Below are 17,789 nucleotides of genomic sequence, written 5' to 3' on the forward strand. Positions count from 1 at the left end.
GGATTTAGATGGGAACCATTGGAATATTCAGTTATTTACATGTACAAACCACATGAATAGTTTTCTTGCAGACTTGCTGCCCTGGTTACCTTGCCATGATTTTCAGTGTACAGTGATTCAATGAACACCTTTTTATTGAGGTTACTGATGTAACATGACTTGGTGTGTCTGGCTGCCTGCTGTTACACTGCTTTTATAGTGTGGGGAGCTTCTCTCTTCTCTCATTAGTCAGTAGTTCAGCTTTTCTAGTGGCTGTGTAATTGCTGAAGCACTGCAGTGTCCAGGTGCAGTATATGTAGAATTTAATTTCTGCAGCATTGTGACTCTGAAGATACATAATTGGGGCCTATTCCTGCATGCTTGTGTGTGACTAAAAGACAGTACTTTGCAAATAGGAATTACTTGCCTCCAGGCACAGAAATAAACATCCAGGTTATGGTTGGTTTCTAAAAGAGGAGCTTTTTTAAGTACAGTTAAAATAACATTTTAATTTGAAGGCATTATTAAATATAATCATAATATTATTGGGCAAGACATGGGTTCTTTCTTCTCCTAAAAGTTATTTTACATTCTGGGCACAATGCCCAGAATCGTGCCAAAAAATGTTTGCAGATGCAAAAAAACCCTTCATTGTAATTCACATTTTTTCCTGTTGACTCAGTTACCTCTAAATGTTAAGACAGCTCTCCTAGTGTAGAATTTCTACTGTACACAAAGTGCTTTTAAAGGTTATAGCAATGCAATGTGGATGTATAACTTGGGATTTCACTTTCCTCCCCCCAATTAGGCAGCAGATGGATTCCTCTTTGTGGTGGGCTGTGACAGAGGAAAGATACTGTTTGTTTCAGAATCTGTCTTCAAGATCCTCAACTACAGTCAGGTATTCCTTTCCATTTTAAGTACATTAGGGCTTAAAAGATGTGAGAGCTTTTTGATGGTTATGCCTTTATCTGGGGGGTAGGTATGAGAAGAGTCTGTCTTGAAAGCTGAGAGGTGTTGCAAAGAGAGAGCTTTTCTCTGCCATGTCATTAGAGAAGATTTTCTGGTTTCCATTGAAAGCAAGAGGTGAAAAGGAACTAAATTTAATTCACTGATTGAGACATTCTGCTCAAGGATTTACCCTCAGGCTTGCAAAAGCATTACCTAATTGGGAGTGCAAGCAAATATTGAAACATCACTCTGGGGTTTTTCCAGTAGCATCACATGGATTTTTCAGCTTAGTTTTCTTTCTATCTGTTCTGGTTTTGCTTGCATGCTTACTGATGGAAACTGGAAAGCAGTTATATCAAAGCCAGGTTTTTAATGTCTGCTCAACATAAGGCCTAAGTTGGACCATATATTGTGTAAATAATCTTCATTCTTTCTGTCATCTGCACTCCTCATCAAATTTAAACCTGTATTTGCTTCAAAAGTTTTCCTCAGCCAGCATTTAGTTAGGTATATACTAAATTCATATGTAAATAATGAAAGAGAACATTTGTAATTAGGATTTTTTTTTCATTCAAATGTGTGGTAGAAGAAGTAAGACTTAATAGAAACCAGAATATTTGGTGGGGGGGAATTGAGCATGCCAATTCTGCAAAACTCTTACTGAAAATGATGACAGGAATAACTGTGTAATGTAGTCATAACTTCAATACACAGAGAAAACCTTCCATCAAATCATAGAATAATAAAATTGTTTGGAAGGGACCCTTTAAAGGTCATCCAGTCCAAACCCCCTGCAATGAGGGGATCTGGATGTTTGGTATTCCTTGGTTACACCTATGTGTAAAAGGATTGTTCATACTGGATGCTAAAATGAAGAAAACATACTGAGCCATTATTTTACTTTTTGACTGAATGTTCAATCTCTACAGAATGATTTGATTGGTCAAAGTTTATTTGATTATCTCCATCCTAAAGACATTGCCAAAGTGAAGGAGCAGCTCTCTTCTTCTGACACCGCGCCACGAGAAAGACTTATAGATGCAAAAAGTGAGTGTTCCCAGCTTGGGGAAAATGTCATCCAGAGTCACTGCTGCTGGGGCTTTGCCTCGTGTCACAAGTGGGGATGTGGGGGGATGCTGCCTGGATTGCCTCATGCCAAGGAAGTTGTAGCTTAAAGACAGCAAGTAACAAAAAAAGAAAAAACAGAGTGTGAAACAAGTTCCTGGAAGCTGTTGGGTTTGGCATGCACTGTGGCACAGAGGCATTACTGGAACTGGCTTCACCTGTGAGGTGTCCTCTCTCTTCCAGGCATCAAACCTTTAACTTTTTCCATTGGAACACATGCAGCATTTCTTCTAATCCATCATTCTAAATGGTCAGAATACACTCAGTATTATCTTGGTAGTCCTTAGCTGTCAGCCAAGATAGAGGATTCATTTTATTTATCTACTTATTTATTGCTTACTGCCATCAATGACCCAGCCTTTCTCTCAGAAGGTTTTTAACTTTGGAATAATTTCCTGCCATGTCTCTTAGCTCTGTCCCATTCTGGTATTTTCAAGTAGTTCTGAATCTCTGCTGCTCTTGGGGTGAGTGGGTGTTTAATTCCCTCTCACAACAGGAGTCTGCACTGCTTAAGTGGAAGGTGGTATCTTACAACTGCAGATTTGCAGGCCATTAAGTCTCATGCTTGTCAGGAGCAGAAATCTTCTGGATCTCAGCTCACAGAAGCCACCAGCTCAACTTCAGAAACTGAAGTTGGGAGAGATCATTTGAGGGCAGGGAGCCTGGAGGCTTCAGCAGAATCAGCTGAAGATTTTTTCTGGCTCCTGGTTTCATCGGTTGTCAAGCATGAATATCCAGTGCTGCCTCCTGGTTTTTTGTTGGGTTTTTTTGTATGGCTCTGACAAAGTTAGGGCAAAAATAAATACTATGAATTACAGTCTTCCCATCTGCTATGATAGACGGATTGGTAGAGTTTCAAGAACTCATACTGGTGAAGAGTATGAGGATGTATGCATGTATTTATTTTTGTCTTGGCATGAGTAACTCAGCACAGCTTGTACTCACACCACGGTGCAGCAGTTTGGAGGCCATGTGGTGCAGGGCAGCCTGACCTCCTGGAGATCACCTCACTCCAGTGGAATTGTGAGGGAGGCACACTTTCCACTAAAATACTGGAATTACTGGGATACCTCCTTATGTTAAAAGCCCACAAGGCCTGAGAAGTTTTTGTTCATGTTGACAGCTGCTTGATTTTACCATGCAGTCATGGTTGGAGTGGATGGCAGGCTGTGGAAAAGCTGCTGTGTGATTTAAATCCTCCAGCAGCCCTTGGTGATACCTGTGCTACTGATGCATGCCATGGAAGCATTCCATGGCTTCTCAGATGTTGAGAAAGATGAAAGTTTGACAAGGAAGTCTCACAGATATGGATGCTTAGCAGAAGGATTTTTAAATGTAGAGTCTGATGAAAGAATAGAGATAGAAGCAAGTTTTGATGTAGGAGAAAAGAATTGCTGAGCCAGTCTTACTGGATAACCAAGGAGGCAAAGGGTGTGTTAGTTAGAAGGGTATTTATGGCTTATAGCAAAGGATAAACCCACCCCAAACAAGAAGATGTTTTTACCAAGCAGAAAAATAGCACAGGCAAACAAGTCAACAAAGTTGCAAGTAGAAAAAAAGGTCTCAGAATTTTCCACTGCAAGAAAATTGAATAACAACTGTATTTTTTGCAGTTCCCGTGTGGGTCCCTGCTACCCTTTCTCCTCCATCTCTCCCTGGAGTGTCATTTGGACTCTTCTGCTCCATATGCACACATGTTTTCTGGGAGGGTGTTGTGATAGAAAGTGCCAGTCTGAAGGGTCAGGAGCCTCCTCAGTGACTGTGTATGGAATTCTGCTCTGCCTGGGGAAGAGTAATCTCTCTATTTTTAACCAGTTCAGAGAAGTTGTAGTGTTTATCACAGGACTGGTGTGGATTTGTCCAATCTCTTGCTGATCTTTGCACTCAGAACCCCGTGTTCTCCAGCCTCAGTCCTCTAACAGCCAAAAGCAGAGTCAGAAGTTGCAGTGTTGGTATTGATGCCTTAAGGAGCTGGAACAGAGGCAAGACAGAGTTATTGGGAATAAAGTGGATATTTATTGAAGAGCCTTCAAAGGCCACACCCTGGCAGTACCCACATGACTCTAAGATGGAAGCAAAGGAGGGCTTGGTCACAAGAGCTCACATTTTTACAAGTTTTGGTCCATTAGCATATTGGAGCTAATTGTCCAACCACAGCTCCAGCTCATGCAGTCCCATCCTTCTTGGTTTTCCTCTCTTCAGTCCACGCTGTTTATGCTCTTGGGCCTGAGATGGGGATTGGCTGTCCTTGGGTGCCCAGCTAGAGAAGGAATTGTTGTGTCTGCCTACTCTGCCAAGAGAGCTTACCATCCCCCTATATGAAACCCAGACCCACACCTTACTACCCCTTATATGAAACCCAGACCCACACCTTACTACCCCTGATATGAAACCCAGACTCACACCTTATTAGCCCTGATATGAAAACCTACACCTTACTATCCCCTTAAATGAAAACCCACACCTTACTATCTCCTTATATGAAAACTCACACCTTACTACCCCTTATATGAAACTCACACCAAAGCAGCACAAAATCGAAAAACATAAAGAGGAGGTATCAGTATGGCCAGCTGGGTCCTGCACAGTCCCACACATCAAAGCCCCAAAAGCAGGGGAGGCAGTGCCCAGCGGGGTGAAGCCCTGTGGGGTGGGTTTGGGGTGCTTCCCTCTGACCCTGCTCCCTCGCTCGCAGCTGGGCTCCCGGTCAAGACGGACATCACGCCCGGGCCCTCGCGCCTCTGCTCCGGGGCACGGCGCTCCTTCTTCTGCAGGATGAAGTGCAACAGACCCTCTGTCAAGGTAGAAGACAAGGATTTCCCTTCAACCTGCTCAAAGAAGAAAGGTAACCATCATGCTTTTGTTGCCAAGGCTGTCGGGATTTTTTTTAATGCTGCTCGTTTGCGGTGGTTGAATTTTTTACGTTTGTCGATGTTTCTTATTAACATTCTGAGCTATGTCTTGGTCTGTTACTTCAAACTCCCTCTCGCCCCCCTCCAGTATCTCTTACACACCTGTATTAGCATTTAGAGCCAAATTCTCCACTCTGATTTCTCGAAACTTTTTCAGGCAGTGTGTGCCCGCAGCCCTGGGGGTTATTGCATCATCTTCAGACATTGGTCAGATCACGTTCACTCTTGACCACCTGGCCATTGTATCCAGTAAAGGGGAGCTGTTCCTTGTTCTCTGCCCAGGGATGTGTGGATGGACATCCACCTCAAAAAATGAGTGTAATTCTAAGTTCATCTGTGGGTGTGGTACATTTTGAGTACTGGGAACGTGGCATTTCTACACCTTGTGGCCTTAGCAGTGTTGGTAGTATTTTCTCCTCTGCAGGCTATTATTCTAGGTATGTTGGAATATATATTTAGCCCAAATGGGAAGGTTTCTTCTTTGAGTACTGTGAATGATAGATTTGGTTTAGTTAAAGTGAAAAGACAAACAGCAAGAGAACAGAGGTAATTTTGGTGCATCTTTGGCTGTGGCAGCTGCCCCAACTCCCTGTGAGGTTCAGGCTCAACCTTGCATGCTGCTTTTGTGCTCTCTGCTGAGGGAGCCAGTTTGAGTGGTTGGCATAAGCCTTTTACTCCACCTATGAAAATCATCTTCCTTGGAGTTTTCAGGCCTGCTCAGTGCTGAGGAAAGGGAATTCTTTTGGATACAGACTTTTACTGGCCATTGCAAATCTTCATAACCCCTGTGTGCCCTATGTACCCCAGAGAGAGTATGTTCTGCCAAACATGGGTTTTGTAGGAGCCTCAGGTTAATATGAAAGAGGCATCTTATTTATTAATCTACTAATTTCTTCATACGTTCCTTTGGGTTATTTGCCTCTTCTGCTGAAATAATAAAATGTGATGCAATTTCTGCTCAAAATTACCAAAAGCAACCTTGGTCTGAATTATGTGATGTTTCAGCATAAACAGTGGTTTTTCCAGGATAAATTGTTAATTGGATTATCTCAGATTAGCTACATTACAGCAGGAGTGCTGAAAAATCCCTTGCAATCACAGAGCCATTAAGGTTGGAAAAGGTTTCCAAGATCATTGAGTCCCAGCCTTTGAGCAAACATCCCTCTGTCAGCCAGAGCGTAGCTCTGAGTGCTCTGTCACTTCTGGGACACCTCAGGGATGGGGACTCCACCACCTCCCTGGGCAATGCTGGCCAATCCTTTCTGTGAAGCAATTCCTGCTGATGTCCAACCTGACCCTGCCCTGATGCAGCTTGAGGCCGTGTCCTCTCATCCTGTCACAGCTGCCTGGGAGGAGAGGGCGATCCCCACCTGGCTCCACCCTCCTGTCAGGCACTTCCAGAGAGTGACAAAGTCACACTCAAGTGATTTTATCACTGGTAAAGTCTCTAACTTTATCTGACTGATAAAGACTCCAAAGTCACCCCTGAGCCTCCTTTGCTCCAGGCTGAACACTCCCAGCCCCTCCTTAGTGAAGAGTATCCCAAATTTCCCGCATGACAGAGGAGGTGCATTATTAGCAGAATTCAGTTGAAGTTCTCCAAAGCTGTACCCATGACCTAACTGCTTTCTTGGGTTTTGTTGGTTTGTTTTTTTTTTTCTTTTTTGTTTGTTTGCTTTTTGTTTTGTTTGGTTTTTTTTGTTTTGTTTTCTTTTCACAGCAGACCGCAAAAGCTTTTGCACTATTCATAGCACAGGCTACTTAAAAAGCTGGCCTCCCACAAAGATGGGCCTGGACGAAGATAACGAGCCCGATAACGAGGGCTGCAACCTGAGCTGCCTTGTCGCCATCGGGAGGCTCCATCCCCACGTGGTGCCGCAGCCGGTGAACGGCGAGATCCGGGTGAAGCCCACCGAGTACGTGTCCCGGCACGCCATCGACGGCAAGTTCGTCTTTGTAGATCAGAGGTGAGAGCCCCCCTGAACAGCTTCCAGCCCAGCCCAGAGCCCGGCACTGCCTCTGCCACAGCGTGCCCTGCAGCACTGTGTCAATGCCAGAGCCCCGAGCAGCTGCCAGCGCTGCCTCTGCCACAGCACAGCACTGTGTGAATGACACTAGCAAAGGGATTGCTGCCCTTTGGAGCTTTATGTACTGGGTTGGCTTTGGGGTGCAGCTCAGAGCTGTTGCTGTTGTTATAAATGAGAAGCATGACTAGGCCAATATTCAAACAGCAATCACTTTATCAATTAATATGGTAAAGCATGAGCAATACAGCGCTGGGTACAGTGGGGGAAGTTTTCAAGTTTTCCCTCCAACCGCACACCCATAGTTGAGGCTTACAGGTATTTATTGGGGTACTCATCAGCTTTCTCAGCAGTTTCTGTTCCCAGTTTTTACTCATGAGCAGTTTCTATTCCCAATTTTTACATCACAATTCTATACACTATTGTGATTTAGTTTTTCTCAGGATGTATCCCAAAAAGATGTATCCCCAGATGGTGGTGGTTGGTTTCCAAAAGAAGAAACACGAATCCCATCTGGTGAGGTCCAGCTCCCCAGATGTGGGTCAAACCCTTTAACTCCAAGGACTATAAATCTCATAACAGTGATGTCCAGCTTCCCTTGGTTGAAACTATAAATCCTTGATTGATGTTCCATCTTCCTTTCTCAAGCTGCTTTTCTCTGTTTTATTAAGACCTGAGATAAGCATGTTTCCTTTATTTATATTCCAAAGCTATAGTTTCAAGGATACAAGCAATATTCTAAAATTGTACTTCAAAAGGTTATTATTGCAGAGCTCTTTAAGGCTTAACTACAAGCAAAGAGCAACATCCTTAACACTTTAATTCAAATGCTCCTAAATCAACCAAGGTTAATTGTGAACAACAGATAGGTTCAAAGGCCTTCATCCATGCTTTACTTTCCTCAGTTATTATTAGAATTTGTCTTTATAACTGTCCCATGGTTGGTTTCCACGCATATCACAATCCCAAATACACACATTGCCTGTATGTAGCTGACACAAAACACAGCTTTGTATTTCACATGAATGCCATTGGGAAGAGGAATTACTGCCCTTTTGAGCTTTTTTACTGGGTTGGCTTTTGAGATGGAGCTCAGAGCTGTTACTATGCATTAATTCAGTGTGGCTGATGAAATTTTTTTTAAAAACCCCTAAACCTCAAAAAATGTGCCAGAATAAGGCCAGAATCTTTTCTGCCAATTCATTAAGGGAGTATGTATTATGTATGTGTGTAATCTTCAGAAGAAAATGTTTTGAAACTGGACCCTAATTGCTCCCTCTGTTACATGAAACCTCTTGCAAACAGCAGGCAGTTGAGAGGCTGCAGAGCTGGGTTAGGCTTTGCTAGCATGTACACTTACATAACTGTCTACTAGGACACATTCTGCTGGATTAATGCTTCTCTCTGGGACCCTTTGTGTTTGTAGAAAGGAAAGCTTTTCATAAGGGTTATCTCCAGGAAATGGTTGTGCCCGTGTGGTATCTGCTTTCAAACATCAATTTATTGTCTAAAAGGGTAATTCTTTCCTTTTCCAAAAGAAAGGGATTGAATTTTCTTCAGTAGCAGGTACATATGACCTGAATCTTCCTTGAAAATCACTGGATGGTGGAGGGAAAAGTAGGAGGTTGAAGGATGTTGATGGAGAGGTTGTGCTGGGCTGGTTGGAGAGGGCTTGCTTGGTTCCCTTCCTGGTCAAGAGGGATTGAGACTGCCCACATGAGGCTGCTCCAGTTTCCCTGTGGCTTTGGCTCAGCTGCCTGAGACACAGAAAAGCCCAAACTCCAAACTCTGACAAGATCTGCCTGCTGGAACTGGGTTCAGGGCAGACCCAGCTGATCTTTAGTGCCCTTGGAGAGGAAGCAGGGGATAGTCATGGGAGGGATTCAAGTGCAGAGAATATTTATTTTTTATATTACTTACCTGTTTAGGAGTGATTGGGTTTGTGGGTTTTGGTTAGGTTGGGTGGTTTGGGTTTTTTTTTATTTGATAGAAAGCTTATGAAAATACCAACTCCTGAATGCTCAGAGCTGGTGCTCACTCTGGGAGCTGTGGGAGCATTCAGCGCTTTCTGTTGCTCAGAAAATGCCATTCTGTCTTGGTTATAGATCAGTTTTATTTTCAAAAGATCAGGCTTATTCCCCTGATGTGTAGTTTGAAGGCATTTTTAAAATAATGAGACTCAGAAAATATTGATCCATTGGATTTAAGCACATATGCTTTTATTGAATTGCTTTCCAGCTGTTGTTTACAGTCCTTGGGATGTCTGTGCTACTTCAAAGAACTCTTTGAAAGGGAATTTATGTAGATGAAAGCCTCAGGTGTAGGCCTGAAGCTGACATCCAATGATCCTTGCTTTTCCTGGAGAATATTTAGGCACCTGTAAAAGTTGAAAACAATTTCTTTCCAAGTCAGGTTGTTTTGTTCATATAGACTTGCACTGTTCATTTATTATCTGCCCAAGGAACTCAGGAAAGAAACACTTCCTACACTCCCTGTGACCTTTTCTGTCTTCATGGATTTGATGGTCCCTGGGGAAGCCCAGCAATGGATTGGGTTCCAATTAGCTGGGCTGCCTCAGCTGCTTCACAATTCTCTGTTCAATGGCAGCTACACTGAGCAGAGTTTCTTATTCAGGACTTCTGATTGGTCTGCAGGCTGAATTGGAGAGTAAAATTAAGTTTATTACCTATGCAGATGTCATCAGATACAGCTTCAGGATTCAGAGCTGCCTTGTTAAGTGGGAGAAGCGAGCTGAGGAGAAAAGTAAATACAGGCTGAAATTCCAGAAGGACACAAACAATTTCCTTCCTTGCATAACAGAGCATGGTCAGATATTGAATGCACCCAGTCTGTTGGTGGCTGTAATTTGGTGCAGATTCTCCTTTCCACAGCCCCTGCTGTGAAAGGAAAAGGCTTGACAGATTCCCCCTCTGTGTGGGGTGTCCCACCGCAGCAGTGCTGTGAAAGCCTTGGTTACTAAAGTTCTTGGAGATACACTGGAATGAGCTTGACTGGGTTCCCAGCTCTTCCATGTTAAAGATAGGCTTGGTTTTGCTGCTTTGTGGTTCTCTTGGAGATTGCTTTGATGAGTTTCCTTGGAGTTCTAAGTGGCCTGGCACAAGGCTCACCCTGCAGAAGTCACTTTGAATTCCTGTTTCCTTCTCCAAGGCTGAGGGCATTGATCTCCCTGTCAAGGAGGGCTTGAGGTGTCCTCAACCTGTGCTGAAATCTCTTGTGTTTGGGAATGTACAAAAATGCCCCACATTGAAATATATGGATTTGGTGCTTCAGCTTCTTTCCCCTCTGTTCTTATTCATAATTGTTAATATGTATTAATTTCTGCATTTTATATTGCTTAATTTGGGCTTTTTCGAGATTGCAGACGAGATGTTAATCTACATGGGTTTGTTCCTTTTTGCACTTCATGTTTAATTTGAATTGGAATGGTTTGGAATTGTGGCACTTATTTCAGCTTCTGCAAGGAACCTTCACTTCTCCCTCAGTAATTTTCTCCGAAGAAACGCAGATTTTTTTTTCCTAAGAAAATTCTTCTAGAGAATTCTTCTAAGAATTTTTCTCTAAGAAATTTACAAAATCCAAGTCAAGTTTGGTGTGGTGTTGTTCTGTGCCACCCTTGAGTTCTCCACACCTTTGAGGAGCTCTTTGTGCACAAAGCTTTGTGTTATCTCGTGGCTGCTGCAAGGCAGCTTTTTTCAGGCTTAAATTCCCAAAATTACAGCAAATCTTCAAAGCTATTTAGAAAGCCTTACATCCCCTCCGGTGATGGTAGGTCAAATGTAATACCTCAGGGCTCTGGGTGTTAGGTACTTTTTTAATTACCTGAGAATTAAAAATAGTGTTCTTAAGGAATTTTTTTTACCTTCTAAGCCGAAAATTCCTTTCCACATTACTTGAGCCTTTCCCAGCCTCAGTGTGAGCTTTAGGAATCTCTGACTAATGCTTCAAATTGAAAAGATTTCTTATTTTTTTTTCTTCCTCTCCCTCCCTTCCCCAGGGCAACAGCCATCCTGGCATACTTACCCCAGGAGCTTCTAGGTACTTCGTGTTATGAATATTTCCATCAAGATGATATAGCACATCTTGCAGAATGTCACAGACAAGGTATGGCTCTTAATAATTCAGGAAAGATGTTTGCTTCAAAATATTGGCACCAGTTGTTGTGTGTTAAGGAAACCAAACACTTGAGAAGATTTGGGTATTGCTGTTTGCAAGTGCTTTAGTCAGGAGCAATGTGCTGTATGTGCCAAGCACTGTGATTGCCTCAGACTGGCATGGATTTGTTGGGAATATTTATTTGAGGTTCAGGATGGGTGAGGGGGGTGAGGCAGGAATAGCATTTTTCCTGAGGGATGTGGGGAGGAATTAACTGGGTTTTCCCTGAGAAGGGCTCTGTTTATGTTGTGGTGCCTGCTTGATGCTAATGACTTGCTTTCTGCCTGTCTTCAGTTTTGCAGACAAGAGAAAAAATTACAACTAACTGCTACAAGTTTAAAATAAAAGATGGCTCTTTTATTACGTTGCGGAGTCGCTGGTTCAGTTTCATGAACCCTTGGACCAAAGAAGTAGAATACATTGTCTCCACAAACACAGTGGTTTCGTAAGTGCTTTTCCCCCAGCAGGTGCCTGGGAGTGCCCATTGCTTTGCCCTTTTCTCATGTGAGGTTTGACCTAAATCTGTGCACACCTTCTGTATGGCAATAGCTGTCTTCTCCAGACAACACCTCAGGGAGTTAAAACAACCCCAGGTTTAGTTTAAAAATTGCAGTAATTTAATTTCTGGTCATTAAAGCTGCAGAAAATAGAAATATGTTCTTTCTTTGGGAAAAGCTGGGATTTGGTCTTTGTAGGAACTTAAGGGCGTGCATTTCTTTGCTTTGGCAGGTATTTCCCCCCCTTTTCCTTTCTCTTGGGATGACTTCTCAGCAGAATAATTCCTGCAGAGGAGTTATGTGCTGAGAGAGGCTGTTGGGGTCTGGCACTGCACACGTGGAGGTGGAGCAGGGAGGTTGATCCCTTATGTTTCTCCATCCCTGGTGTCAGTCTCAGAGGTGACACTGCTGAAACCCTGAAGCATTCCATGCTGAAACCCTGGGCTGTAGTCCTGGGAGGGTTTTGTGCCTCTGCAGGGTTTCCCGTGCCTGATTTTGTCATGCTTGCCCTCCGCAGCACCGCGGGCCTGGAGAGCGGGGACGCGGCGTTCCCGCAGCTGGCGGCGTCCCCACACAGCATGGACAGCGTGCTCCAGGCTGGAGAAGGTAACTCAGCCCCAGCCAGCCCTGCCTCTCCTGCCTGGGCAGCAGCTCAGCCTCCTGCACACGTCTGCTGCCCTTCTGCTCTGACATTTGCTCATGTCCTGAGGAAAATGGGGTTTAGCTTTGGGTCTGAGCCGCGCCTGCTGAGGGTGGCTGTTGGTAAATCTGCATTATCCCTTCTGGGTGAGCAATGCTGAGGCCTTTCCTGCCCTCTCAGTGGGGGCTTTGCTCTGCTTGGAGTGTATCAGGCTCTTTGCAGGTGGAGGTGTTCTTTCCAGCCTCCCAAGTGCTGTGCAAGTGTGAAATCACATTACAGAACAGCTCCTAACTGCTCACACCTCCCTTTTCCCTTCACTTTTACATTCCTGCAGTTATCTGCAGTCATCAGCTCCCTTGGGTTTATCTCCTATTGAGTGGAGTATGCCCTGGCAGGTTCTTCACAGAAAGCAGAGAACAATGTTTGGAGCAGGGCCTGTTTGGGCACAGGGTCTGACGAGGCCATGCTGTACCAGCTCTGGGTGAGAGGTAGCACCAGATGCTCAATTCTGAAAGGGAACAGCCAGATCCTGAAAGAGTTGAGGTCTGTCCTGTCCCTGCTGGCACAGAGGGACACCTGAGACCCAGCACAGCTCAGTGCAAGCCATTTCATGCATTTGGAGGCACTCAGCAGTTGGTGGAACTGTCAATAAATCCTGTTCAGAAGGTCCTGCAGCCACTCAAAGCCTAAGCACAGCTGCCCTGTGGAGAAAGTTTGCAAGCTTTTCTCTGACCTTAACATTTCTGCTCATTTCAGGTGGCCCCAAAAGGACCCATCCTACTGTGCCTGGAATTCCAGGTGGAACAAGAGCTGGGGCAGGTAAAATAGGGAGGATGATTGCTGAAGAAATCATGGAGATTCACAGGTGAGAGAAAATGGTGTGGGGTTGAATTGTTTTATTCCTGTTCTTTAGGAGGAGTTAGACTTCCCTAATTTCCTCTGAAAGAACAATTGATTCAAGGTGAATAAGGAATGATCCAACCTTACTGAGACACTACAAATTCCTGTTCAGCCTCCCTGAGGCAGTCAGCCCACAGGGAAAGCATGAAGAGTTACAGCCTTCAGCTCCCTGCTGCAAGAGACTGATTTCTGATTTCACTACTGACATTTCTTTGCAGTGGTGGTGATGATGGCCTGTTCACCAGAAACAGGAGATAAAAAGAGCAGCTACCTAGAAACAAATCCATTCCAGACTGCTCTTTTCCCAGTGACTTGGGGCTGTGAGTGGCACAACCTCCAAATGCCAAAGCTGTTGACTGTGTGCCAGAACAGCAGTGTTTGTTTTGTGCAGTCCATTTGCTCAGATGCTTTTGGGGCTGTCATATATGCATGATGAGCTTTGCAGTTCCCCTGCAGCCCTTGGGGCAAGGACACAGTGCTTGGGCCCTCCCATGGCAGTCAGCCAAGCCCAGGGTCACTGAGGGGCTGTGGGGATCCACAGCTGCTTGTGGTGTTCTCACCTGTGTGAGCAGCTGCTTTCAGGGGGTACCACTTCATTTCTGTTGGCTAAAATTCCCTGTTCCTCACTGATTTCCTCTTGGGAACTGTTTCCCTTCCTATAAAAGGGGTCTCACCCAGCAGGTGTTCAGTGGTAGCAATGTAAGCAGGCTGAGCTGCAGTCCAGGAACACATTCAGTCTGTTTCCTATAGTTTTGTTCTTGCTGCAGGCAGAACTCCCTCTGTGCTCACCTCAGGCAGCTGCAGACCTATCCCTAAGGCTGCATTCCTCTCTGTAGGAATAGGAAAAGAAGGAAAACATGGCTGAATCATTACTTTGAAGCTTAACCATCCCTTTTAGTAGCTGTAAAACATTTAATTAGCCCAAGTGAGTGTAGTAGTGCAGTTACCACCATGTTTGCATTTCAGCTCGGACCCTGGGTTAGTTCCAGTCCTTTTTCAGCAGCTGTTACTATTTTCCAAAGCTGCCTTCTGTTCAGCTTTCCCAGGGGAACTCTGCCAAGGAGAAGAATCCCATTTCCATTGCTTTTCTCTGTAACTGCCCCTCCTCCCTTTAGTCTGGAGATTTGTTGGTGCTGCAATCAATACATTATTCATTATTAATGATGTTTGATCAGGCTATGGAAAATGGGAGTGAACAATGTGGCTTTGAGCAGTTACAAACAATCCAGTGTCCAATGGGCTTCTGGAGCAGGAGCTCACTGGAGGAGTCTGGGTTACTGTGACTGAGGCAGCTGGAACTCTTAGCTGCTGGAAACTGAAGTAAAATACTCAAAGATGAGGCTTTCCTTAGCAGCCAGGACCTTTTTTCCTTCTGGCTCTGTGAAAAAACAGGCAGGAGGTAAAGCCTGCAGATCAGGCAGGCTGGATTTACACAGGACTGTTGGTCTGGCTGCAAATAACAGCATTGCTGCTCCTGCTGGCGTGAGGAACTCAAAAAAAGGGAGATGACAAAAATGAAACTCAAGCTTTTAGCACCTTATAGCACCTGATACTGAAATCAGTATTTAAAACCCCAAGTCTCTGAGTAGCTTGTAAGTGCATGCCCTGTTTTATGGATGTTTTAGGATAAGAGGATCATCCCCTTCCAGCTGTGGCTCAAGTCCCCTGAACATCACCAGCACGCCCCCGCCCGACACGTCCTCGCCAGGAGGGAAGAAGGTAAGAGTGAGGAGGGAAGGAGGTAAGAACCAGCAGGGAGCTGTGCTCAGGGAGCAGCTCCTGCTGCTGGGCTGCAAAGGGGCCCAGCCACAGACTGAGGGGTCCCAGCCCCTGTTCCGAGCCAGCCAGCAGCACGTCCCAAACTCCAGCAGTGTTTGACGCTCACCTGCCCCTCAGGTTGGATGTAAGGAACAGCTCTGCTCATCTGCAGCCTCCAGAAACTCTCTGACACCCCGTGCTGGTGAAGGCTGGCAGTGCTGGCCCTGCCAGCACTGAGCACAAGCCAGCACAGCTCAGTGCTTGCTTGGGCACTCAGGTTATTTTTAAGTCAACACCGTACACCTGCCTTGCTCTGAGATTGCTGGAAGCAGCCAGGACAAGAGTTCAGGTGGCTCAGTGCTGGTAATGGCACCTGAGTGCTACTCAAGCAATCTCTAAATGCTTATGGAAGTTTTATCCAAAGCATATCCAGATCCTTATGCTCCACTTCAGACTTACTTAACCTTTTTTCTCAGAAATGATGACTTGCCTGTAAGAATTGCTTGTACTGGAACAGACAGTAAATATTTCTGTCTATTCCCAGCTCTCTTTGTTCTTGAAGTAAAACTCCAGGTTGGAACAGTGTTACAATTCTGGTAATAGTTATTCTTTCTTCTTGTGCCCTACAGTATTCAACATGCCCACAGAACAGGGGCTGCTGGCATGGCATAAAGGAAAATGCAGGTGGAGGGTTGGGTGTTCTCAGCACCCCCTTGATATTTCTCCTTGTTTAGAAGATTGTTTGTTTTAAACCACAGGGTTATTTTGGGAAGTCCATCTACCCTATATTAAAAATTCCAGTATAGGACAACTTGATTTGGTTAGCTGCATATAGCTTGTAATACTTGTATATTTTGGATTCTGTTGTTTGAATTTTTTAAAAAATCACTTTAAATGACTGTTTAAGACTTAATGCTCCATTTCATGCTGCTTTAGAGCTTGTGTTTTGTCTTTCAAGATCTTGAATGGTGGCACTCCAGACATTTCTTCAGCTGGGCTGCTGTCTGGGCAAATCCAGGATAATTCTGGGTACCCATATTCCGACAACTCTTCTATCCTGGGTAAGTGGAGTCACACATGAGCACCCTCAGTGCCAGCTGAACACACTTGCACACTGGTTGCCTTTAGCAGTAACTTGCTTTTACCAGCTGAGGCACAAAGCCCACAGCCCAGCACTCTGTGCCCCAGGAGGCTCCTGGCAGCCTGTTCTGTAAAGTTCCTTCATACTGGAATGTCCTTGGGCAGCGCTGGGAAGCCTCTTTCCCTGAGTCAATGGGAAGTATTTCAGATGCTGCTGCAGTGCTGTGTGTGCCCTCTGGCACTCAGGCTGTCCCTGAGCCGTGGTGGCCCTGGCTGGGGAGTGACCCAGCTACCAGGGGTGTCCCCAAGGCCCTGGCTGTGCCCCAGAGCAGCAGTGCAGGCATGGGAGCAGCCCCAGGGCCCTGGCTGTGCCCTAGGGGAGCAGTGCAGGGAGCAGAGCAGCCCCAGGGCCTTGGCTGTGCCCCAGAGCAGCAGTGCAGGGAGCAGAGCAGGCCCAAGGCCCGGGCTGTGCCCCAGAGCAGCAGTGCAGGGAGCAGAGCAGCCCCAGGGCCTTGGCTGTGCCCCAGAGCAGCAGTGCAGGGAGCAGAGCAGCCCCAAGGCCCTGGCTGTGCCCCAGAGCAGCAGTGCAGGCAGGGGAGCAGCCCCAGGGCCCTGGCTGTGCCCCAGGGGAGCAGTGCAGGGAGCAGAGCAGCCCCAAGGCCCTGGCTGTGCCCCAGAGCAGCAGTGCAGGGAGCAGAGCAGGCCCAAGGCCCTGGCTGTGCCCTAGGGGAGCAGTGCAGGGAGCAGAGCAGCCCCAGGGCCCTGGCTGTGCCCCAGAGCAGCAGTGCAGGGAGCAGAGCAGCCCCAAGGCCCTGGCTGTGCCCCAGAGCAGCAGTGCAGGCAGGGGAGCAGCCCCTGAGGCGGTGCCATGCTGTGTCCCTGCAGGGGAGAACTCCCACATCGGCATGGACATGATCGACACGGAGCAGGGCTCCAGCAGCCCCAGCAACGACGAGGCGGCCATGGCGGTCATCATGAGCCTGCTGGAGGCCGACGCGGGGCTCGGCGGCCCCGTGGACTTCAGCGACCTGCCCTGGCCCCTGTGAGGAGCCAGCAGCCAACAGCCAAGTGCATTTACTGCTGGGGCTCTGCAGAACCCGTGGGACTGAGAGGCTTTTATGTGGGAACTTCATAAAAGCTGCGTCAGAACGCAACTCATCCTACCATGTGTAACTTCAGACAAAGTGGAATAACCTGCTACAGTGTTCTGTGTTGATTTGGTTAGCTGTGTATAGCTTGCAATACTTGTATATTTTGGATTCTGTTGTTTGAAATTTTTTTTAAATCACTGTGCGACTCACTGGCATCAGTGGTAGCTTTTATATGCAAATGACCATTTCAGATGTATGGTGTGTTTTTACACTGCAAAACAGTCCCCATGTGGATATTTCTTATACTAATTGTACCATAAAGCCGTTTATTCTTTCTTGTAAGAATCCTTTACTATAAATATTGTTAAAGTGTAATGTATTAGACAGTTAAATATTTTTAAAATAAATGTTTCCCTTGTTCTAAGATGGAGCATTTACTTTGATAAATAAATTTGATAAAACCCTGTTGAAGGTGCATGCTAGAAGCACTTGGTATTTATCATTTCTTTAGCCTTGGGAGAAAAGGGAGGAAAGCCAGTGCCTTACCTACACTTACATGCCTTGGTCATTACAATATTCCCAGAGAAGCTATTGTTACTCCTAGATCCATGTTGATCCTGAGAAAAGCACAACAGGCAGCTGTGTTGAAATGGGCTGAT

General features: G+C 45.6%; 1 protein-coding gene across 9 annotated transcripts in view; it reads left to right on the top strand.

Annotated features, from left to right (window-relative positions):
• The window catches only part of BMAL1 (basic helix-loop-helix ARNT like 1), a 50,773-nt gene extending 33,158 nt beyond the window's left edge, over window positions 1-17,615 (top strand). For 7 of the 9 annotated variants that reach the window (XM_063158130.1, XM_063158127.1, XM_063158135.1 and 4 more), the window contains 11 exons: window positions 788-880; window positions 1,860-1,977; window positions 4,751-4,900; window positions 6,688-6,934; window positions 11,007-11,113; window positions 11,459-11,609; window positions 12,179-12,267; window positions 13,058-13,166; window positions 14,827-14,920; window positions 15,918-16,020; window positions 16,925-17,615. In XM_063158130.1, the coding sequence (XP_063014200.1) occupies window positions 788-880; window positions 1,860-1,977; window positions 4,751-4,900; window positions 6,688-6,934; window positions 11,007-11,113; window positions 11,459-11,609; window positions 12,179-12,267; window positions 13,058-13,166; window positions 14,827-14,920; window positions 15,918-16,020; window positions 16,925-17,085 (1,422 nt within the window). In that variant the 3' untranslated portion in view covers window positions 17,086-17,615. The remainder of the gene's footprint in view (window positions 1-787; window positions 881-1,859; window positions 1,978-4,750; window positions 4,901-6,687; window positions 6,935-11,006; window positions 11,114-11,458; window positions 11,610-12,178; window positions 12,268-13,057; window positions 13,167-14,826; window positions 14,921-15,917; window positions 16,021-16,924) is intronic. The other 2 variants (XM_063158134.1, XM_063158136.1) reach the window with 1 other exon arrangement.
• The last annotated feature ends 174 nt before the right edge of the window (window positions 17,616-17,789 follow it).

This window comes from Melospiza melodia, chromosome 6 (assembly GCF_035770615.1).
Source record: "Melospiza melodia melodia isolate bMelMel2 chromosome 6, bMelMel2.pri, whole genome shotgun sequence".
In the NCBI taxonomy this organism is placed as follows: domain Eukaryota; kingdom Metazoa; phylum Chordata; class Aves; order Passeriformes; family Passerellidae; genus Melospiza; species Melospiza melodia.